The sequence below is a fragment of the Salvelinus alpinus genome, chromosome 2, assembly GCF_045679555.1.
Source record: "Salvelinus alpinus chromosome 2, SLU_Salpinus.1, whole genome shotgun sequence".
Taxonomy (NCBI): Eukaryota; Metazoa; Chordata; class Actinopteri; order Salmoniformes; family Salmonidae; genus Salvelinus; species Salvelinus alpinus.
Genome location: NC_092087.1, coordinates 43,523,197 through 43,542,483, shown reverse-complemented (window position 1 = coordinate 43,542,483; position 19,287 = coordinate 43,523,197). Strand labels below are relative to the sequence as shown.

At 43.1% G+C, this 19,287-nt stretch overlaps 1 protein-coding gene and 1 long non-coding RNA gene across 6 annotated transcripts in view; one reads left to right on the top strand and one right to left on the bottom strand.

Annotated features, from left to right (window-relative positions):
* LOC139562398 (POZ (BTB) and AT hook-containing zinc finger 1-like) overlaps positions 1 to 8,466 on the top strand; it is a 17,378-nt gene extending 8,912 nt beyond the window's left edge. For 2 of the 3 annotated variants that reach the window (XM_071380096.1, XM_071380099.1), the window contains one exon: positions 4,995 to 8,466. In XM_071380096.1, the coding sequence (XP_071236197.1) occupies positions 4,995 to 5,515 (521 nt within the window). In that variant the 3' untranslated portion in view covers positions 5,516 to 8,466. Of the gene's footprint in view, positions 1 to 82; positions 281 to 4,994 lie in introns of all 3 variants that reach the window. The other variant, XM_071380105.1, reaches the window with a different exon arrangement.
* Positions 8,268 to 19,287, bottom strand: LOC139562449 (uncharacterized). 3 transcript variants are annotated; one of them, XR_011672357.1, is made up of 8 exons: positions 19,161 to 19,287; positions 17,721 to 17,912; positions 17,350 to 17,437; positions 13,055 to 13,124; positions 11,361 to 12,762; positions 11,010 to 11,120; positions 10,644 to 10,719; positions 8,268 to 10,351 (listed from the first exon to the last, which is right to left on the bottom strand). It is a non-coding gene; the product is annotated as an uncharacterized lncRNA (long non-coding RNA). The 3 variants fall into 3 exon arrangements; XR_011672361.1 differs by having other exon boundaries at positions 8,268 to 10,324; XR_011672358.1 differs by having other exon boundaries at positions 8,268 to 10,308.

Here is a 19,287-nt window from a genome sequence, read left to right as displayed (position 1 = left end):
TTCCGCTGGCCTTGTCTGTTGTCTCTGCTGTCCCCACTCTACTTTCTGTTGGTGGCCTGGTGTTTGTCTGTCGGTGGTGTAGACCTGTGCACCAGTCGCCGGCTGCTGGTCACCTTTCAAGAGGCAGAGGGTCACTGCTTTCTCCCCCAGCCCGGCCCTCCCTTCCTGGGCCTGCAGCCCGAGCTGCTACTGGGGAAACCAGGGCCTGGGGGGGCTCCGTATTTCTGGGAATGCTCTGCCGGCCCGCCTGGGTTCCAACCCCTCCACGGGCCTCTGCCAGGTCAGTACGGGCCAGCCGGAGGGTGGGGGCTGGGCCGGACCTGTGCACTAACAAGGCCCACTGATTGGACATGTAACAAGGGTTCCACTGTAAAGGGTTGGTTGGATGAGGAGATTCCAACCTCTATGGGTGCATGGGTATCAAGAGTCAAGGGAATTTGGTTGACGGGATGCAAGAGTAAAAGGTTTCCTGGGAAAAAGCGCTAGAAGTTAGCGGATGTGGAGACATGAGATGTCACAGGAGTAGTTCCGATGTGGTTTTGGTATCGTGAAAAAAAACTGATACAATAGACTTTCAGGGATGGGCAACTGGTGCCCCCCCCCCCCCCCCCTTTGTAGGCCCTTTTTTTTAGGAACTCACTCGGGGACTCAACTTACTGTTGAGTTAGAATAATAGAATACACAAGGTGCAATTTCAAAATTTGGTTTTGCATCAGCAGTTTCTCTTATGTTAGTCACTGACAGTCACTCAATTAACCCATGTCAGCAAAAAAAAATTGGATTGGTAAGTTACTCTAGCCAGCGATCTAAACTTGAAGTAATCATGGTCGAATTACCGACCGGGGATGCCCCATACATTTTGTTTTTTGTCTCACTCAGATATCATATAAAAAACTGCAAACATTTAACTCCACCCTATGGCAAAATGTGTAGAACTGCAGGAAATCCACTGTAAAACTGGTAATTTATTTATCTGCCCCATGGCAAAATGAGTAGAATGACATTAAATTTGTTACAAAATTGCAAAATCTTCTCTGCCCCATGGCAAAAATGTGTAGAATTGCAGGAAATGAACTCTAAAACTTAATTTATTTCCACTGTCAAGAGGGGGGGCTGCTAAAATGTTTTCCTCGCAAGGTGGGGGAGGGAAACAACATTTTACTTAGGGCCTCAAAAAGGCTAGGGCCGGCTCTGACTGCATGTGTGGGTATGGATGTGGGTACTCAGACCTGAGTGCCACTGGTGCCCCCTCATAATGAGTTGAGTTTTTTTGTGGCTCCCACCCCCATCACAGTTGCCTAAACCTGGCCTTTTTCATATCAGATATTCTGGGCTGATATTGTACAGTGTTCAATCAGAGCTAAAATAATCTGCCATGGCTTGCTACCAATAAACACTTGTTTCCAGGTGAAAATCTTAAGTGTAAAGAAATTTCAAAAAAGCAGTTGTGTAGAATTGCATTTTTTTGCCTGAAACTCACAAGGAAGGAACAGACTTTTTGCTCTCAATGGAAAAGCATATTATCTATTGGGTAAAGGAATGAAACTGCGGAATGTCTGCTTACCGCATAATCTGAACAAATGTGCCCTCTGTTCCTATAAGTATATTATTCGCTAACGTTCAGTCCCTGGAAAATAAAGTAGACGAGCTCAGGTCGAGGAGCTCCTTCCAGAGAATAATGGCTCTTTTTCCGAATATATTGTTCTTGTCCATTCAGCCAGCGGGGTTCTCCATCCATCGCGTGGACAGGAAGAAAGAACTCTCCGGGAAAAAGAAAGGTTGAGGGGTTTGTTTCATGATTAACAATTCATGATGTGATTGTGGTAACTGGTGTAGTTGGTTTTAAAAAAGGAAATTTGAGGAAAACACTACTGAAATTCTATCAACACATTTCCTGTGCTAGACGCGCAACACGGACCCTGGATCATTGCTACTCTCCCTTCCGGGACTGCCCACCCCCACCCTCCCTTCGGCAAATCAGATCACGCCTCCATTCTGCTCCTTCCCACCTATAGGCAGAAACTTAAACAGGAAGCTCCCATGATAAGGACTGTACAACGTTGGTCTGACCAATCGTAATCTATGCTTTAAGATTTTAATCACGCAGACTGGGAAATGTTCTGGGTCGCCTCTGAAAATAGTATCGACGTATACACTGACTCTGTGAATGAGTTCATCATGGAGTGCATAGAGGATGTTGTTCCCACTGTGACAATATAGAACTTATCCAAACCCAAAACTATGGATAGATGGCTGCATTCACGCAAAACTGAAAGCCAGAACCACTGCATTTAACCATGGTAAGATGTCTGGGAAGATAAACGTCTACAAACAGACCAGCTACGACCTCGGTAAGCCAATCAAGAGGCAAAACGATAGTACAGGGACAAGGTGGAGTTGCAATTCAAATGCTCAGACACGAGACATATGTGGCAGAGACTCCAGACAATCACGAATTATAAAGGGAAAAACAGCCATGACACCGACACCTCGTTCCCTGATGAGCTAAAGACATTCTTTGCCCGCTTCGATGAAAATAACATTGAGACGCGGGCCCCCTACGCTCACGAGGACTGTGTGCTCTCGTTCTCCATGGTCGACGTAAGTCTTTTAAACGTGTTAAATGCGCAATATGCAGAAATCGATCCGCCTTTTCCTGGTTGCAAAAATTCTAATAGTTCACCTAATTTCAGTTTGTGACAAAACAAGCAATGCATAGTGTAGAGAGTCATTGTACTATCTAAACCACTGCGACATATATTTTCAGTAACCAAAAATTTTGTATTTTCAGCCGATTGAAGCTGGTGTACAGTAAAAGACGCAAATACGAAACTTAAGAACGGGAAACATAGAACAGATCTACCGCTTTTTAGACTTGCTGTCATTGTGAATGACAGATCTATACCTTACATTTCTATTTGAATTTGGTTGGGCTGCCCAAAAAGTTACATATTGCCGCTTTAACCCTCAAGGCTGCCGGTCCAGACGGCATCCCAAGCCGCGTCGTCAGAGCATGGACAGACCAGCTGGATGGAGTCTTTACGGACATATTCAATCTCTCCATATTCCAGTCTGTTGTCCCCACTTTCTTTAAGATGTCCATTGTTCCTGTACCCAAGAAAGCGAAGGTAACTGATCTAAATGACTTTCGCCCCATAGCACTCACTTCTGTCATGATGAAGTGCTTTGAGAGGCAAGTTAAGGACCATGTCACCTCCACCTTACCCAAGACCTTAGACCCAGTACAATTTACATATTGCCCCAACAGATCCACGGACAACGCATTCGACATTGCCTTATCCCACCTGGACAAGAGAAATTCCTATGTAAAAATGCTGTTCATTAGCTACAGCTCAGCTTTCAACACCATAGTGCCCTCCAAGCTCATCACTAAGCTCAGGGCCCTGGGTCTGAACCCCTACCTGTGCAACTGAGTCCTGGACTTCCTGACGAGCCAACCCCAAGTGGTGAAAGTAGGCAATAACACCTCTGCCACGCTGATCATCAACACGGGGCCCCACAGGGGTGCGTGCTCCGCCCCCTCCTGTACTCCCTGTTCACCCATGAGTGCATGGCCATGCAAGTCTCCAACTCAATCAAGTTTGCTGACGACACGACAGTGGTAGGCCTGATTACCAACAATGATAAGACAGCCTAAAGGGAGTAGGTGAGAGCCCTGGCGGAGTGGTGCCAGGAAAATAACCTCTCCCTCAGCGTCAACAAAACGAAGGAGCTGATCGTGGACTACAGGAGACAGCAGAGATAGCACGCCGCCATACACATCGATGGGGCCGCAGTGGAGAGTCAAAAGCTTCAAGTTCTCCGGTGTGCACTTCACTGACAACCTGAAATTGTCCCTTCACACAGACAGCGTGGTGAACAAGGTGTAACAGCACCTTCAACCTCAGGAGGCTGATGAAAGTCGGCTTAGCCCCTAAGACCCTCACAAACTTATACAGGTGCACCATTGAAGCATCCTGTCTGGCTGCATCACCGCCTGGTACGGCAATTGCACCGTCCGCAACCGCAGGGCTCTCTAGACAGTGGTGCGGCCAGCCCAACTTATCACCGGGGGCACCCTGCCTGCCTTCCAGGACATCTAAAGCACCCGGGGGCAAAGGAAGGCCAAGAAAATCATCAATGACCTCAGCCACGCGAGCCACGTCCTGTTCACCCTGCTACCACCTAGAAAGAGGATACCGTACAGGTGTATCAAAGTTGGGACTGAGAGACTGATAGAAGCTGTTTATCTCCAGGCCATCAGACTGTTGAACAGTCGCCGCTAGCCGGCCTCCGCCCAGTACCCTGTCTTGAACCTTAGTCACTGTTCTAGCCGGCTACCACCCAGTACTGTACCCTGCACCTTAGAGAGTGCTGCCTTGGTCACTTTTTAATAATGTTTACATACTGTTTTACCCACTTTATATGTATATAGTGTATTCTAGTCATGGCTCATCCTATATAACTAGTTTTTTTGTATTTATGTGTATATTTATTTTATTATTATTGCTCGGTATTACTGCACAGTTGGAGCTAGAAACACAAGCATTTGGCTGCGGTAACATCTACAAATCTATGTATGTGACCAAAAAACTTTGATTTGATATGAATGACCACCATGTCTTCTAAGAATTGCAGTACAATTCTACTTAAAAGCAATACTATAAGAATACTACAGATGGGAGTAGATGGTTAGTACACAAAGCATTAAACTGTCCTGTTCATGTTGCAGACCACCATGTTGCAGTTCATGTTCATGTCCATGGTGGTGAAGAGCAGTGCTGCCTGGAGGTCTAAATAGCCAGATTTTGTGTTGTGCGCATGGCCTAATTTTCATTTTTTTTCTCTCTACCCTTATCCTTCCCCTCTCCCCAACCCACTCTATACTCTCCCCATCCCCACCCACCATCTCTCCCACCCCACCAACTCTCCCAACTCTCCCAACTCCCACCTCCCCCTGTTCCTGTCCCTTTCCCCCTTTGTCTTTACCTCAGACGGGCAAGAGAATGCTGGGAAATGCCCCCATCAGGCAGAATCTGAGGGAGACGAGCCGTCTTTCGGGGAGCTGTCCAATGGCGACGAGATGAAATCTCTGCATAAGTCCGAGGGGGAGGAGCTTGGGACTCCGACACCATTCGCCTGCAACGGAGCCTCTGCTGGTACTGGGGCAGTGCAGGGGTCGCCACCAGGTGGCGCTAAAGCCAATACCAGCCAGGACTCTCCAGAGAAAAAGTTCCCCTGCAGCGAGTGCACCCAGACCTTCCGAACAAAATCCTACCTCAACAAGCACGTCAACAGAGTGCATCATCATGGGGTCCAGAAGAGTCTGGTGGTGGGTGGAGGGTCGGGGTCAGGTCTGGGGGAGCTGGGTCCATCGCTGGGCTCGCCCTTCTCTCCACAACAGAACATGTCTCTGCTGGAGTCGTTTGGCTTCCAGATTGTCCAGTCTGCCTTTGCCTCTTCGCTGGTGGACTCTGAGGCAGGGCATAGTGGGATGGAGCCGGGGGGGAAGTGACCCGTAGGTCTGAGGGAAGGTGGGGGGAACGTGAACCTAGATTTGTGGGGGAAATGAGGGAACGTTGCCCCTAGGTCTGTTCAGCCTATCAGATGGAAGGGAATGACGTTGTCTTTAGACTACTTTGCTGTTCATGGCATCATCTTTCACTGTTGTTGTTTATCACCTTCTGTTACCTTTCTGTGTCATGGACCTCGCTAATACTATCAATATAAATGTTTTCTTCCATTTCATAGCAATATATAAAATGTACATTAACATTAAGCAACCTCAAAAGCTTTTTTGAATCTGCTGTCTTTGAAGTCTACCGTCAATCATGTTTTTGTTTTTATTGAATTTGTATTGTTTATGACATAACCATCCGCTTATGATCCATTACCAAACACACGCACATATAAGAAACATATATTAGTCAATGCTGTTATTGTTGTTATCATGTCTGGTCCAGGGTTTTTTCTTAATCAAAATGGGGCTTAGGTGGTGGATGTGGGCGTGGCCATGGCACAGTCGCCGACCAAACATTTTAGAGGCCCGATCGGGCACCGAGAGAAGATTTCTTGCAGTTCCACACATTTTATCATGGGGCTGAGGGGGGGGGGGGGGGGGGGGATTTCCTGCGATTGTACACACTTTACCATGGCTTATGCGCGTTCTTATGCTAGCTGAGTGACTCAAACATTAAAACAAAATCAATGTGGGGCCCCATGCCATGACAATTATTATTTATTTTTTTACATTTTAGATTCTCCCTGACTGTCTAGTTTTTTAAATTTAGATCCAAAGAGGATCTGTTTGAAAAATAAATATGCCTAGGTCCATTATCTTTTCAACATACATTATATCTGGTTTTAGCCGTTTACACTGAAAACGTTTTCACTGTTTGGACTTAGGCGGCCCGGACAAGACTTTTCTATGCAGAAAAAACCCTGAGGTCCTAGACATATTGGTAATCTATGGGTTAGAACATATGTTGACTGGGTCATTTTGAAATGCTTTGTTATCTACATGGTTTTCACAGCTGCAGTGACACCTTCTAACCCAAGGTTCCCCCTTACTTCAGACAGAGCCTCTGATGGGAAGAGGCTGCAGATGGACATCTAGTCCAACTTTGAATATACAGGAAAGGGGGATACCTAGTCAGTTGTACAACTGAATGCATTCAACTGAATATAATCAGTCAAATCTACCAGTTTCTGCAGGGCAAGAATATAACCTTATGCCTCAGTATGGCTGTTACATTTGAGAATGTTGTATTCTCTTATTATGACATTTTAAAGAACCAATGTATTTGTTAGTCACATACTTGTGAAATCAGTTCTGGATATTCAACAGGGACCAAGTTCAGGTTTGACTATTAGAAATCGTGAGAAATGTAGAATATATATTTTATTAACTTATTGATTGCCCTGTCCACGTTATGCACAAAGTTTTTTTTTTATATATAAATCAACGTTTGAGATGTCAATGTGCTGTGCTGATTTTACTCTTAAGTTATGCTAGATACGGGAGGCCTACTAGGGAGCGACAAAAAGAGTATGTATGCTGAAGTGTGTTTGTGTGTGTTTGGTGCTCTGATATGTGTGCTTTTGTCCTCAGAATGTAATCAACCAGAAGGCTTTTGGTCTATAATTTGTTTCAGATAATTTTGCTCTATTACTTTCAGTACATTCCTGCTTTTATTTATAGTTATATTGTGATTGTAACGAGTGTATATAACATTCATATATATATATATATATATATGAAATGCGTATATATGTGATCAAACCTAATGATTGATTTTAATAGTTTGTCAATTAATGGGGATCCTGTGTGTGTGTGTGTGTATATATATATATATATATATATATATATAAATAAATGTTTTTTTCCTTCCTTGTCAATGATGGAAAGAGGTGTGTAGGTTTTGGTGGTGGTGGTTTGATTTGAAACGTTTTCCTCACAGTGCACGCCCATGAATCTGCTGTGTACTGTTCTGGATATAAATGTTTTTTGGGGGTGTGGATGGTGACGGAGGTTTCGCTGTTCACTGTAGACCTGGGTTCAAAAAGTACTCAAAAAGCAATTGCTTGAGTCTGGCTGGAGTGACTGATGGGTGGGTTTGCACTTTTGGGACTCTTCTATTGTGACAGGCAAGCTAAATCAAATACTATTTGAACCCAGGTCTAGTTCACGGTGCTGTTACCTGGCTCTGGTAGTGTACACACTACCAGTTTAGTGATACGACCCATGGCTTTGATCAATCAGTCTGTTGAGGTCATATTAAGCTCTTTTTATATCCCCACTGAATAGTGATGCTTTTCACACGGCGAATGGAGTAAAAACCGTTTATAAAGGCCTGTTTTGTGTTATTTATTCGATAAGTGAGAGACGATGCTGTTTAGAAATATGCTCTTATATAATTGGTGGTTGTGGCAACACTTAGGATCGCCCGAACATGCTAATCAAATCATCTGGTGGTATTGTTTTATTTATCTCACCTGTTTTGGTACTTCAATTTATAGATGTTTTTATTGATTGATTGCTTGGATACTTACCTTTGCTGTTTTCTTGTCTTATTCGGTTGGTCTGTTGCAAAGTGCCTTCCCAATACTGATTGTGCACAGCAGTGGATTTGAAACGCGAGATAAAAAAAGGACCTTTCTCTCTAAATGGTAAATCATGCGCAGATTGACTTGCAATGACACTTTTGTACGCATAAAAACATGCACACACAGAAGATGTACATTTGTATATGTATGTTACCTTGGTATTTTATCTCTGTACTCTGCAAGATCGTTGAACTTTAAAAAACATTTGAGTTACATGTTTTGTTATAAAACCTTTGGACATATTTCAATATAAGCATACTTTTCTATAGATGTCTGTTTTTGTACACTGTTTTTGAGTCTGTCATCTCTGTCTAATTGATGCAGAGATGGGGATTCAATAAAGATGTATCTGAAACTGTTCCTGAGTGTTGTCTTTGGTGTGTTTATTATTGTGCTTAAGTTTAGGTTGAGTTCATTTTGATTTCCTCTTGAGCATGACACTAGGACTGGATTCAAACTTTTCATGAGGCCATAAGTAGAAAATAAAGATGTCACTGTGCAGAATAGATTATGAAATGTTCTGCCCCTGAACAAGGCAGTTAACCCACTGTTCCTAGGCCGTCATTGTAAATAAGAATTTGTTCTTAACTGACTTGCCTAGTTAAATAAATAAAAAGATTAGTCCTGAATAAAACATGGTAGCATAAAGGCTACATCATTGATGACAAACACAATTTAGTCTAATATATAACTATACTGAACAAAAATATAAATGCAACATGTAAAGTGTTGGGCCCAAGTTTCATGAGCTGAAATAATAGATCCCAGAAAGTTTCCATAAGCACAAAAAGTGTATTTCGCTCAAATTTTGCACACAAATTTGTTTACATCCCTGTTAGTGAGCATTTATCCTTTGTCAAGATAATCCATCTACCAGACAGGTGTGGTATATCAAGAAGAGACCTGGTGGGGGGCTGGCTGGCTGAGGATTATTTCTGTCTGTAATAAAGTACTTTTGTGGGGAAAAACTCATTATTGGCTGGGCCTGGCTCCCAAGTGGGTGGGCCTATGCCCTCCCAATCCCATGCATGGCTGCGCCCCTGCCCAGTCATGTGAATTCCATAAATTTGTGCCTAGTTAATTTATTTCAATTGACTGATTTCCCTATATGAACTGTAGCTCAGTAAAATCATTGAAATTGTTGAATGTTGCGTTTAGATTTTTGTTCAGTATATATTTCTACTCACTTCCAGACAACCAATTTGCACCGACATCGGCTCCTAAGTGGTGACATTTAGGTGTTGAAAAGGAAAGACAGGCATGACATTTCTTTCCCAGCAACATTGTTTTGATGGGCTATTTTGTTTTCAGTGTCATTTCATTGGGGCTCATGTCATGGTATAGATTTAGTCGGTTGACTGTCAAATGAAAATAGAGGGCCCAAATGTACTGTCTTGTTGGATAATCAATGGTAATATACAATTTTGAATCGGCACTAAGTTATATCAAGTAGTCCTTACTTAAACACATTTAAACACAAACAGTTTCCTGGACACAGATTAAGCAGAGCATGCAACTGGTAGCTGAAGCTGAACATTCCAATTGACCTGGACAGCAACAAAAAAAAACATTCCAAATTTGATTTGATATGAATATACTTTTTAAAAATGTTCATTACAAAGTAATAAGTCATTGATACAGCTTTAAAAAATCTGTTCAAGATGTATAGGACCCTCGACTAGAATGTAGGAACAGCGCTATGACTGATTTAGCAACATGTTTTGGATTCATACTAGTTGCTGTAAATCCACATTCAAATGAACAACTAAACAGAGTACATCTCTTAACACGTCTGTTCATACACTCTTACAGAAAAGGTGCTATCTACAACCTACAGTTAAAGGGTTCTTCAGCTGTCCCCATAGGAAAACCCTTGGAAGAACCCTTTTTGGTTCCAGGTAGAACCCTTTTGGTTCCAGGTAGAACCATTTTGGGTTCCATGTAGAAACCTTTCCAGAGAGGGTTCTACCTGGAACCAAAAGGGTGCTCCTATGGGGATAGCCGAAGAACCCATTTGGAAACCTTTTTTCTAAGAGTGTACAAGCCACTCAATACATTTCTTTAAAATGTCGTTGCCATAACATAGTCAGCCTTTTTTGGTGTTTGTCCCTGTTCTTGTCGTTGAGTTTGTTAAAGTCCTCCATGATCTCCACCGTGCTCTTGCCTTTGGTCTCTGGGATGAAGTAAAGTACGAACGCTGAGCTGAGGATGCAGTACGCTACAAAGATCAGGAAGCAGAACTGACCTAAACCATCCTCCATGGGAACATTAATAATGTTCAAGTTCAACAGATAAGGGTACAGACAGACAGTAGGACCTCAGAGATATGCAAATGTCAAGAATGGCAGTCTTTAATCAATGAAATGTTTGCAACTATGAGGTTCTGTGTGTATGTTGACTTGGAGCAGCATTTGACCACTATGTAGCTCACTCGACTCCCAATACTCAGATCTGGAATCATACACACACCACTTAGCCTACAGCTGTATACTTGTGAAAATAAGACATGCATAATACATAAGAAATGATGTACTCACAAGGTCCTAGTCCATAAATACAGATGACAAAGAAGATGAGGGGGATGTTAACATAGGGAAACCATGAGTACAGGTCCTGTTAAGAGAAAAAAAAAACAGTGTTAGCTCTCATGTTGGCTGACACAGAGAAGCCCTAAATCAGGGGTGGGCATCCTGATTGCATAACAATCAGGACGGACATGATGACTCCCATCAACAGGTAGCCATAGCCCATCAGCATCTTCCTGCCCACGCGGTCTATCAACAGAGACTGGGACACAACAAGGACAGGAGGTCAAAATGGCCACTAAAACAAATGATGTGGTATTGTTCACTTACAGACAGTAATGTTATTCTCTGCTATATGACCTATGGTATGGTACTTACACAGAGAGTGATGGTGATGAGATCTGTTGTTCCGATGCCACTAGACAGGTAATGCATCTTGTCCTCTGCTACTCCAGCTTCACCAAAGATGTCGAAAGTGTAGAAATAAATCTATAGAACACATTTTGGGTCATTTTGGGTAATTGTGGAGACGAGATGAAAGGAGAACGACAAAAGGTAGAGCAAGAGAGGGCTCCTATTTGCAGCTGTTTAAGGGAATGGAACAGCTCTTCACTTCACAGAATAACCTAATCAGGGAAAAGTAAAGTATTGACATTGGATTCAGACTTGTGACTAATGGTAAATGCAGTAAAGTTGCAGTAAAGGTAGATACGGTCAAAACAGACTCACTGCGTTATTACCACAAAACTGAATACCGGCACAAGGGATGACCAGAGCCAGCAGCTACCACCTGGCACAGCGAGAAGTCAGCACGTCCCACATGGTCTTAACCTTCTGGCCCTGCATGCTCGCGCTCTCCTTCCCCATGTCATCCATCTACAGGTCATCCTCCTGTAGATGACAGATACTTACGCACAAATCATATTTTATACAACAGAAACATCATATACACGCCTCACCTCACCATATCTGATGATATGATGTGTACTGATATATGTTATATGTGAATTGTTATGTTGTACGTTATGGAACGTATTCTATGTTTGACTTTTGTAAAGTCTAGATAATCAAGGAACATCCTTCTTCCAAAAGCCAGCATAACATGTCAAAATAAAAGTTTCACATTATGATATAGCCCTGGACTGTGCGCATACCTTTTTTTGCAGCCCTCAGTGTCTCCCTTGTCGGTGTATAGGTAGTAGGGAGCCTCAGGGTAAAAGAGCAAGGTCACAAACTGGAGGATGGCAGGGAGGCCACCAAGGGCCATGAGCCAGGGCCACATGTCATCGGTACCCATCAGCTCCCTGCAGAGAGAGAGACTTGTTGACAAGTGACTATTTACAGCCATACTGTGTGTCTTCCTTCCATCCTAATTCAGTTTGATACTTGAACATCAACCTCCAAACTTGCTAAAATTCTCCTATTAGAATTTATTTCACATACATTTTGGAGAACTTTGCCATAAATGTGTACAACATCATGCTACAAAGTGATTCCATTTCTAGTAATTTGTCAGATGAGCTGTTCAGAATCTTGTTCTTCAGCCCAGCCGGACCAGGACAGGGTAATCTAAGGCACATGATGGTGAGGTTGAGCTGGTCCGATTTGGAGTGGAGAAGGCTCAGAGCGGTCAACTGGAACATTCGGAAGGGGATTTGACTGAATGGTGTGAACCCTGAAAGTTCTCCTCTTTCTCTGAGTAAGATAGATGGCAAGAGAGTTGGCTTCATTTTTTACAGAATGAGACTCTCACTGTGACCTAGCTAACCTGTATGTTGCCTTCTTTGATTCTATGGATGCAATCTATGTAACTCCGCTGGGATTGTGGGTTCTGAGGACGTATTAAGGTGTCATGAACATGAACTGTAGCCTGGTCAACCAGACTGAGTGACCGCTGCACTGTGAGCACAACACCGAGGTCAGTATGCTTGACCAGGCTAGAACAACTGACCACTGAAAGGGTAAACGGACCACAGGACACAAGTTAGGTGGTTAAGTAACAAGGGTACTGTCAATCTGACCATGACCTTCCTGAAGCCATTGAAGATGGAGCTAGTTAGGGTCAGGAATCCTCTCAGCTTCTTAGGTGAACTCTCGCCCAGGTACACCAGGTGCACACTCAGCCCCAGGCCTAAAACCACAGATAGTGAGAGAGAGGAGGGAGCGGTATGAGGAAAGAGATATATAGAGAAAGAGTGAAAGAAAGAGAGAGAGCGAGAGAGGGGAGGGACAGGTTACAAAACAAATAGGTAAGTTACAAAAACGAATAGGTAAGCTACACAAACTAATAGGTAAGCTATCAAAACTAACACCACAGGCTAAGCCCATATTCTCATATATAGTAGGTTATACACAGAGGAAAAAACTACCACAACACACATACCAACATTATATCCATAGAGAAATATGTTCAGCAGGATCACCTCAAAGGACTTGGCCAAGCGACGAAAGACCATCAGTACAGCGTCTATGTTGAACAGCAGGGCTTTCTTCCTGCAAAACCATACAGAAGACATCAGGAAAACCTGCCTAATATTGAGTTGCACCCCCTTTTGCCCACAGAACAGCCTCAATTCGTCGGGGCATGGACTCCACAAGGTTTCGAAAACGTTCCACAGGAACGCTAGCCCATGTTGACTCCAATGCTTCCCAAAGTTGTGTCAAGTTGGCTGGATGTCCTTTGGATGGTGGATGTTTCTTGATACACATAGAAAACTGCTGAGCATGAAAAACCCAGCATCGTTGCAGTTCTTGACACACTCAAACCGGTGCATCCGGCACCTACTACCATACTTAAATCTTTTGTCATCCCCATTTACCATCTGAATGGCACACACACAATCCATTTCTCAATTGTCTCAAGGCTTAAAAATCCTTCTTTAACATGTCTCCTCCCCTTCCTCTACACTGATTGAAGTGGATTTAGCACATGACATCAATAAGGGATCATAGCTTCCACCTGGATTCACCGGGTCAGTCTATGTCATGTAAATGTTTTGTACATTCAGTGTGTGTGTGTCATTGTGAACAGTGCCTAACCGGCCGTGGGTGACAGGGAAGCTGCCACTGTCTATAGCCCGACCCATCCTCCCAGGCTGAACACAGACACGATGAAAGACCAGATGAGCATGTTGGTACAATCGTATACCTCCCCAGCCAGGTCTGGTTCACAATGCTTTGGATGTGCTACAGACACATGGAGAATGTTATTATCTATTTGCATTGTCCCCCCCTCCCCCCTCCTATTTTACACTGCTTCTGCTCTCTGTTGTTATCATCTATGCATAGTCACTTTAATAACTCAACCTACATGTACATACTACCTCAACTAACCGGTGCCCCCGCCCATTGACTCTGTACCAGTACCCCCTGTATATAGTCTCGCTATTGTTATTTTACTGCTGCTCTTAATTACTTGTTACTTTTATTTCTTATTCTTATCTGATTTTTTGAAACTGCATTGTTGGTTAGGTGCTCGTGAGTAAGCATTTCACTGTAAGGTCTACACCTGTTGTATTCGGAGCATGTGACTAATAACATTTATTATTTGATTTGATTTGATTTAATAACAGAGTCGCAGCGGCGTAAAAGAGGGGGTGGGCAATGCAAGTAGTCTGGGAAGCCATTTGATTAGATGTTCAGGAGTCTTATGGCTTGAGGGTAGAAGCTGTTTAGAAGCCATTTGGACCTAGACTTGGCGCTCCGGTACTGCTTGCCGTGCGGTAGTAGAGAGAACAGTCTATGACTAGGGTGGCTGGAGTCTTTGACAATTTTTAGGGCCTTCCTCTGACACCACCTGGTATAGAGGTCCTGGATGGCAGAAAGCTTGGCCCCAGTGATGTACTGGGCCGTACGCACTACCCTCTGTAGTTCCTGGTGGTCGGAGAACGAGAAGTTGCCATACCAGGCAATGATGCAACCAGTCAGGATGCTCTCGATGGTGCAGCTGTAGAACCTTTTTTGAGGATCTGAGGACCAATGCCAAATCTTTTCAGTCTCCTGAGGGGGAATAGGTTTTGTCGTGCCCTCTTCACGACTGTCTTGGTGGTCTTTGGACCATGTTAGTTTGTTGGTGATGTGGACACCAAGGAACTTGAAGCTCTCAACCTGCTCCACTACAGCCCCGTCGATGAGAATGGGGGCGTGCTCGGTCCTCCTTTTCCTGTAGTCCACAATCATCTCCTTTGTCTTGATCACATTGAGGGAGAGGTTGTTGTCCTGGCGCCACACAGACAGGTTGGATGATCATTTGTGCAAGTACTCTGAATGTAGACTATTCTAATTTAGCAAAAACGCGTAGATCTCTGTTAGATATTAGTGTATTCATTTCCACTTAAACTAGAGGTTTAGCTGAGTAAGCAGCTGATTTATCATGTGTGTCATCCCAGTGCTTAGGACGTGAACAGGATGAAGCTCTGTTGACTGATCAACCCCTGGTTAGTAGACAACCCTGCTTATGATGGCCATACTTCAAATAGTATCACGCATAATATGCATTGCCTATCATATACAGTGCCAACAGGATTCCTGTAACCTCAACCCCACCATGTTTTTTCTCTCTCTGCTCACATGATATGACAATGCACAGTTGGATCTGTATTAAATTGGATTTGAGAAAAAGCTGAAATGTTGATGAACTGTTGATCACAATGCTATCCAATAGACGGCGGTCTCTGGCTGGGAAGTGATACGACATCACCCTATTTGCCTGGGAACCTGTATATTATGTACAGTGGGGAGAACAAGTATTTGATACACTGACGATTTTGCAGGTTTTCCTACTTACAAAGCATGTAGAGGTCTGTAATTTTTATCATAGGTACACTTCAACTGTGAGAGACGGAATCTAAAACAAAAATCCAGAAAATCACATTGTATGATTTTTAAGTAATTAATTTGCATTTTATTGCATGACATAAGTATTTGATACATCAGAAAAGCAGAACTTAATATTTGGTACAGAAACCTTTGTTTGCAATTCCAGAGATCATACGTTTCCTGTAGTTCTTGACCAGGTTTGCACACACTGCAGCAGGGATTTTGGCCCACTCCTCCATACAGACCTTCTCCAGATCCTTCAGGTTTCGGGGCTGTCGCTGGGCAATACGGACTTTCAGCTCCCTCCAAAGATTTTCTATTGGGTTCAGGTCTGGAGACTAGCTAGGCCACTCCAGGACCTTGAGATGCTTCTTACGGAGCCACTCCTTAGTTGCCCTGGCTGTGTGTTTCGGGTCGTTGTCATGCTGGAAGACCCAGCCACGACCCATCTTCAATGCTCTTACTGAGGGAAGGAGGTTGTTGGCCAAGATCTTGCGATACATGGCCCCATCCATCCTCCCCTCAATACGGTGCAATCGTCCTGTCCCTTTTGCAGAAAAGCATCCCCAAAGAATGATGTTTCCACCTCCATGCTTCACGGTTGGGATGGTGTTCTTGGGGTTGTACTCATCCTTCTTCTTCCTCCAAACACGGCGAGTTGAGTTTAGACCAAAAAGCTCTATTTTTGTCTCATCAGACCACATGACCTTCTCCCATTCCTCCTCTGGATCATCCAGATGGTCATTGGCAAACTTCAGACGGGCCTGGACATGCGCTGGCTTGAATAGGGGGACCTTGCGTGCGCTGCAGGATTTTAATCCATGACGGTGTAGTGTGTTACTAATGGTTTTCTTTGAGACTGTGGTCCCAGCTCTCTTCAGGTCATTGACCAGGTCCTGCCGTGTAGTTCTGGGCTGATCTCTCACCTTCCTCATGATCATTGATGCCCCACGAGGTGAGATCTTGCATGGAGCCCCAGACCGAGGGTGATTGACCGTAACCTTGAACTTCTTCCATTTTCTAATAATTGCGCCAACAGTTGTTGCCTTCTCACCAAGCTGCTTGCCTATTGTCCTGTAGCCCATCCCAGCCTTGTGCAGGTCTACAATTCGATCCCTGATGTCCTTACACAGCTCTCTGGTCTTGGGCCTTGTGGAGAGGTTGGAGTCTGTTTGATTGAGTGTGTGGACAGGTGTCTTTTATACAGGTAACGAGTTCAAACAGGTGCAGTTAATACAGGTAATGAGTGGAGAACAGGAGGGCTTCTTAAAGAAAACCTAACAGGTCTGTGAGAGCCGGAATTCTTACTGGTTGGTAGGTGATCAAATACTTATGTCATGCAATAAAATGCTAATTAATTACTTAAAAATCATACAATGTGATTTTCTGGATTTTTGTTTCAGATTCCGTCTCTCACAGTTGAAGTGTACCTATGATAAAAATTACAGACCTCTACATGCTTTGTAAGTAGGAAAACCTGCAAAATCGTCAGTGTATCAAATACTTGTTCTCCCCACTGTATATCTTTGTTTACTCTCTCATACTTTGTATGCATCCTGCTGTTTGCAGCTTTTGGCACGCACTCAAGTTAAGCTACTTCTCATATTCTCAGAAAAAAACTGTAGTACTATAGTATAATTGTGACACGTGAACATAATAACAATAATAATCATGCTTTTTCTTAATTTAAAGCTAATTTGTACTCTATGTGGCTCAGGTAATACACAGTTGTCCTATACCACTGCAAAATGATTTATATGTGATATCTTTACAGGCTCAGCAGGCAGGGAGCTATTCATCTCGAGTCAGATAACACCTTCACTTTTATCCCTCAATGTTATTCTTCACTGTCAAGTTCATATTCAACTCCACAGAGCTGATCATCAGACATCTTTCTTACCTCAGCTGGAGAAGCCATGATGGAAACATGCATCACGTGCTGATTCCCCGATTCCCAATACCATCGCCAACAGGCAAAGCCTCCAGTACTGCAAGCAGAATATAAGCAAGCATGTCTTACAGTAACTACAAATTCTAAACTTCTCAACGAAACAAATACTAATATCACAGACATTATTCAAGTTTGATAGATCACAGTCAAATAAGATGCTTAAGTTTTATGTAAAGTTTTGACTCAACAATAGATACTTGTATGAAATTGTAATTTCAGGATGTCACTATGAGAGCAGAAATTGCAGTGTGCAGTCTATTTTTGACTATTTACTGAACAATTCCATCAGCGATTGTGTAACTGATGTTCTATTGTCTTACCAGGTCGTTGAGTGCTTCTCCTATCTTTGCGTTTGAGGCTCCCTGGATGCTGGGTGGAACAGGAGAGCAGGTGGACATTGGGTCGATCACATGATGCTGGCCCATGGGCCATTTATCGCCACCCTCTGTCCCTGACACTGTTACTCATCACACCGTATGGGTTGATCATTCAGCCGAATAGTGGAAGATAACCTTGACATTGGGGAGGAGGAGGAGGAGGAGGAGGAGGTGGAGGAGGAGAGAGTGAGAGTGAGAGAGAGAGAATGAGAGAATGAACATCTTCCTGGTCCAAACTGGATCTCACCAGGTTCCTTCCCACCGATATCGAGCCCCCGCCTTGTGACTCCAGCGTTTCAGCCAAAACTAAGTTACATCATGTTCGTTTGTATCCTGTTTGGCATTAGGTTTAATTTTTTGTAAGGGATAGACGTTTAGGGAAGTGTTTTGATACAACAGGAATAACTTACCAATTGTTTCCCGTGAGACTGCCTGAACATGTCCATCTGTAAACTGGACAGTACAGGTGTTGCCCAAAGCCCAGTGTCACATTGAGCACATTGTAAGGAATAAATAAAACAGTAATTTCCGACTTGGTTTGATACTGTAAGTTATGTATTGGAAAAGTATTGTGCATTATTTGTAAGTTATAAATTATACAAATAAATAATAAATAAAGAGAGTTGCTCACTCCATATATAAACTCCCAGTAATTTACTGGGCAAATCACCAATGCTTCACCCTGAAGAAGGCACATTGATGCCGAAACATTGGTGATTTACCAAATAAATTACTGGGAGTTTATATATGGAGTGTGCGACACTTTATTTTTTTTGGTTTAGTTTATTCGCCGTTAGTCAGCACCTCCACGCAAAATAGTTTTTCTGGGTGTACGCCATCTCATGTTGTTTTGTTATACTATTGTTTTTAAGTTGCCTTTCTTTTCCCCTGTTTGTTTGTGTTGTTTTGATGACTGAGCATTGCCGTACTGGTGATTGTTATTGGTAAAAAAACTAAAAGAGAATTGATCTAAAAAAAGAATAAAGAAACAGACAAAGGTGTAACTGCATTTTTTTCGACTGAACTTCTGAACTGAATTTCCTAACACAAATTGAGAATAAAACATGAATTAACATGAACGTTCATGCGCATATGACAGATAAATCTAGCAGTTGGATTTTCAGAACTATGTCTAGCGAATGCGACACCAAAGACAATGTGGAAATATGATTGTTTTATTATAGTATGTATTTGATGACTGCTTATTTCCAATGCACTATTTATGAAAAACCGTGGGGATGCCAATTTAATTGATGATACAATAACGATTTGTACTGAACGTAAACTTTCCCGCCATAATAAAGAATATGCAACGACATGGGGTCTCCCTTTACGTGTAATGTTTATCATACTGTGTAATCGGTTAGTTGATATCTTACTCACTGTTCTCTGCTGCTCCTCCACGTGGCTCTACAGTACACGTATTAATGTGGTTCACATAGACAGATGCCTTGAATGGTCTTGTTTAATCGGAACAAATCTTAGGTCGTCATGCTCTTGCTGTAACAAA